Raw genomic sequence first — 4810 nt, forward strand, 5'->3', positions numbered from 1 at the left:
TCAAAAATTTAGATGACCAAGATGGTAATGCCACAACCACTCCTCACGACTTGCCGTTGTAGCTAAACATCGATGCTCCATTACTTTCAATGCTATCTTGAAAGTTCGATTGGCAGCCATCGGTGCTTTAAGTACCAAAACTCCCTTTCGGTCCAAAACGCGCAATACCTTGTTTTCCATGCGAATAATGTAATCTTTCTCGAGTAGTTGGCCAATGCTCAAGAGATTACATTTGATTCCTGGAATGTACAGCACATCCTTGATCAATGAACGACCATCATCTTTCTTCACGATCAAGACATCTCCAACGCCATCGGAGGATAACGTCGTATCATTGGCAAATCTCACTTTATTCTTCGTGGCTTGATTGATCTTGACAAACCAATCCTTTCTTCCTGTCATATGAGTCGAACAACCAGAATCCAAGTACCACTCATCGCTACTTTGAATTCCATCTTGAACCGTTACCATTGCGTTTTTCTCCGAACGCGTTTCTGCAGAATTGTCTGCACTGCTGCCACTGCTGTCCAACCCTTTTCTCATGCCATAATTCTCTTCCGTGATCATCACAAGAAGCGTATTATCATCATTCGCTTCTTCCCTAGCAAACTTCGCCTCATCCGCGCGATTTTCTCTTCGTTTCGCGTGGCAATACTTTGCGAAATGCCCAAGCTTTTGACAATTGTAACACTTCACGTTACTTTTGTCGAATGGCTTGTGGGTTCCTTGATCACCCTCCTTGGAGCTTCCCTCATCTTTTTGCCCCTTTGAATTTTGTGAATTTCTACCACCAAAATTCTGGAAATTGGACTTCCCTCTCGGATGCCCTTTCCTCTCCGATCGTTTACTCTTCTCATGAAGTCGCGCTTGCAATGCTATTTCCGACTTCACTTTATCGTTTCCCCTCTCATCCATTCGTTGTTCATGAGCTTCTAGTGAGCTTTGAAGCTCCTCCTTCGACAACGACGATAAATCCTTCGATTCTTCAAGCGCAACGACAATGTTGTCGAATCTTGGCGTTAAAGAATGCAAGATCTTCGACACAACATTCTGCTCTACCGTAGTTTCCCCGCACGACTTGATTTGATTCACCACACGCGTAATACGCGTCACATAATCGTTTATCGACTCCTTGTCCTCCATTTGCATTAACTCGAACTGTCGCTTGTGAGTTTGTAACCTCACCACTTTGGCTTTGGCAGCCCCTGCATAAGCCTTCTCAAGAATCTCCCACGCTTGCTTTGCGGAATCGCAATCGCCTACTTTTTCAAAGTTGTCACCATCGACACAAGAATGGATCAAGAACAGCGCTTTGTAATCCTTCTTCTTCTCTTCTTTGAACGTAGCCTTTTGAGCATCCGTAGCTCCTTCGACGAGAGACGTAACACCATCTTTGATCACCTCAAGAACATCTTGATAGCCGAACAAAACCTTCATTTGCTTCGCCCATTTGTCGTAGTTTTTCGAGTCAAGGATTGGAAGATTGGTAGGTATTTTATCGTTTGAAATGGACATGATTGCAGCGGAATTGGATTAGAACCAAAGCTCTTGATGCCAAATGTTGGAAAAAACCAGAAATGGAGTGGTGAAAAACAGTGTGTTTGGGAAAGATGAAGATGATAGTGTGAATAGAGAGAGATAGAGAAATAGAGAAAGATTGAGAGAATTGAATCATATGGCATTAACCTTTCAACTATGGTATACAATGTCTATTTATAGGGTACAAATTGGAACCACAAACAGGCCCAAGAATAACAGAAAAAACAGAATTGCAAAAACAGCTTATTTCCAAAACAACTTATCCAATAAGTTGTTTTCACTGCAGTGCTTTTTAAAGCTTCTATCAAGCATTTGAATTATTAAGGACTTCCAATAGGAACAATCCTTTATTGAATTGAATGGTTCACCATTGATTGTTGATTCTCTTAATTTCTATATTAAACAATTTGAATCGACCACTATATCATGGGAAATGGATCGTAGAATTATTGTGTTTTACATCGTATATAGCCAACAAATCCTCTGACAATTTATTACATAAACAAGTTCACTTGTCATTGATACTCTAGACATGTCAAATTGTGTGAAAGTATTTTTATTAAAAATTTGGTTACCATTTTGATATTATTTTTTGGTGATGCCACAACCTCTATCTATTTTGCACATAATTCATGGCCACAAGAATATAAAGATTGGCAAAAGATTGAGAAAATGGTCTAAAAAAATCAATGTCCCTCACGTTAAACAATTCAATTTCTAAAGTGGTGGTTAGTGGTGTTTATTGTTTCATTGAGATATTCTCAACCATTTGGCATTTATCAAACATTTTACCAAAAAAAAATAGCATTTTGAATAATTAAGGCCAAAAGTAGTCATATTTCAATACATTTGTTGTTGTTTTAGTTCCTCAAAAATAACCATCATATGTTGATGAATGGCAAGAAGACATTTTCAAATGTGTTTCCTCCTCATCATCACACTTTCTTAACAGCTAATCAACACAACACACTTCATGTACATCATAGGCTCATCCCAAAAGTATATCTTTGAAGAATGGAATAAACTATTTCTCTAATGTAAATTGAATTTTGAGGGCACATATCCACGGACCTGGTAATTGACAATGTATATGTATCAAGGTATCATGACATCTGACAACACAGGTAATTGTTCATCATTGTTCATCAGGAAATTCCTTTCTAATGTCCAATTTGTCCTAACATTGCACTTCATCTGGGAGACGTGGCAGATTATCTTCCACTTGATTTTTAACACCTTTATTGTCTCTAATTTGCAAATCAAACTCTTATGATTACAACACACATTTAATCAACCTAGGCTTTTCATCCTTTTTAGTTATTAGGCCCTTGATTGATCAAATGACATTCTTTTGAAAGTAAAAGTCTCATAAGGGCAAGTGAATGGTTTCTTCTCTTGATCATCAAAGCCACTAGCAATTTAATTGTATTCATAATAACCATCAAAGAAAGAGTAGTACTCTTTCTCAGCCAACTTATCCAACATTTAGTTAATGAAGGGTTGAAGGAAGTGGTTTTTTCTTGTTTCTTTGTTCAATTTCATGTAATCAATGTATATTTTCCACCATGGCACAACTTTGAAAATTTTACTTCATACCTTTACATTTAGACTCATACCCCAATAATTTTTTAAAAATACCAATTGTACCCTTAACTGGTTTTAAGCAATTTACCATTTCATTTTTACCATTCAGTTGATACTTTCGAAAATTACACATTCCACCCTCGCACCGGAACTCCTGGAAAAAGACTTCCGGTATGTATTTTTTTCAAACCGGAAGACTAAACCAAAGACATCTGGAACACTGCAAACAGTAAATCGAAAGACTTCAACAAAGAGTTCTGGTTCTTTAATAAAAAAAACGTTTTGGAACACTTATTGAAAGAGTTCCGGTAAATAAAGTGACACATACCGGAACTCTTTGTTGAAGTCTTCCGGTATTGTTTTTATGTATTCTGGAACTCTTCTTTGAAGACTTCCGGTTTGCATTTTTTTTTTACTTTTTTTTGGCATTTTTTTATTGTGCAGGAATGGAAATTTTCCCCAAATATGTGTAGATACTTCTGATGCGTTTTTAACGACTGAAAGATTTGGTACACGAGAAGAGGTTATCAGATGGGTTAAAGAGGTTGGAATCGATAATAAAGTAACCGTTATTATCACTCGTTCAGATATTGAAACAGGCAAGAGAGGGAGAAGTAACAAATTAATATTTGATTGTGATAAAGGTGGGAAACACAAGAATACTGATAGTGGAACCCAAAGCGCATCCAAGAAATGTGGATGCCCATTTAAAATCAGGTCGACTACGGCGAAAGATGGGTCTGGTTGGAAGATTGATGTAAAATATGGAGTCCATAATCATGGTTTACCTTATAGATTGGAAGGTCATTCCTTTATTGGTAGGTTGACCGCATATGAGAAGCAACATGTCGTTGATTTGACAAAGAGATATGTACCACCTAGACACATATTGCTTTCCTTGCAAGACCGAGATCCTGAGAATGTCACTCGGATTACGCAAGTATACAAGCATAAGAGTGTGATACAAAAAGAGATAAGAGGTCCTAGAAGTGAGATACAACATTTGTTTAAGCTTATTGAGGATGCAGGCTATGTGTCTTGGAGTAGAAAAAAGGATGACTCGGAAGTTGTGAGAGAGATATTTTGGGCCCATCCTGATTCAGTTAAGTTGTTGAATATTTTTCCTATTGTGTTAGTTATGGATAACACCTACAAGACAAACAAATATAGACAACATTTGTTTGAAATTATTGGCATGACATCAACCGAGTTGACTTTTGTTGTTGCATTTGCGTATATGGAGTCTGAGCAGACAAAGAATTTTTGATGGATATTGGAGAAACTAAAAGAATTGTTTGTGAAGAAAGATTTGTGTCCACAAGTGATTTTGACAAATAGAGATATCGCTTTGATGAAAGCAATTGAAACTGTGTTTCCCAGGTCGATTAATTTGCTATGTAGATTTCACATTAACAAAAACGTTGGTGCAAAATGCAAACAACATGTGATGAATGACTTGTAAAAGACGATAGACACATTATAGATGGAAGTTGTTTGGGCTAGTGATTAGGTTGAGTATGGTCAATGGTTGCATCAACTTGAGCAAGCATGTGTTGATTATAGTGGATTTATTAATTATGTGAAAGACATATGATTGACTCCACATAGACATAGATTTGTTGGAGCATGGATTAATCGAGTGCTACATTTGGGTAACACGACAACTAATCGGTACGTGTTATAATTT

General features: G+C 37.1%; 1 protein-coding gene across 1 annotated transcript; it reads right to left on the reverse strand.

Moving 5' to 3' along the window:
* On the reverse strand, positions 1–1515 carry LOC127093841 (uncharacterized). The gene has a single exon (XM_051032743.1). It carries the CDS (start codon positions 1513–1515, stop codon positions 1–3), a length of 1515 nt encoding a protein of 504 aa, XP_050888700.1.
* Between the last annotated feature and the right edge of the window lie 3295 nt (positions 1516–4810).

This window comes from Lathyrus oleraceus, chromosome 6, assembly GCF_024323335.1.
Source record: "Lathyrus oleraceus cultivar Zhongwan6 chromosome 6, CAAS_Psat_ZW6_1.0, whole genome shotgun sequence".
In the NCBI taxonomy this organism is placed as follows: domain Eukaryota; kingdom Viridiplantae; phylum Streptophyta; class Magnoliopsida; order Fabales; family Fabaceae; genus Lathyrus; species Lathyrus oleraceus.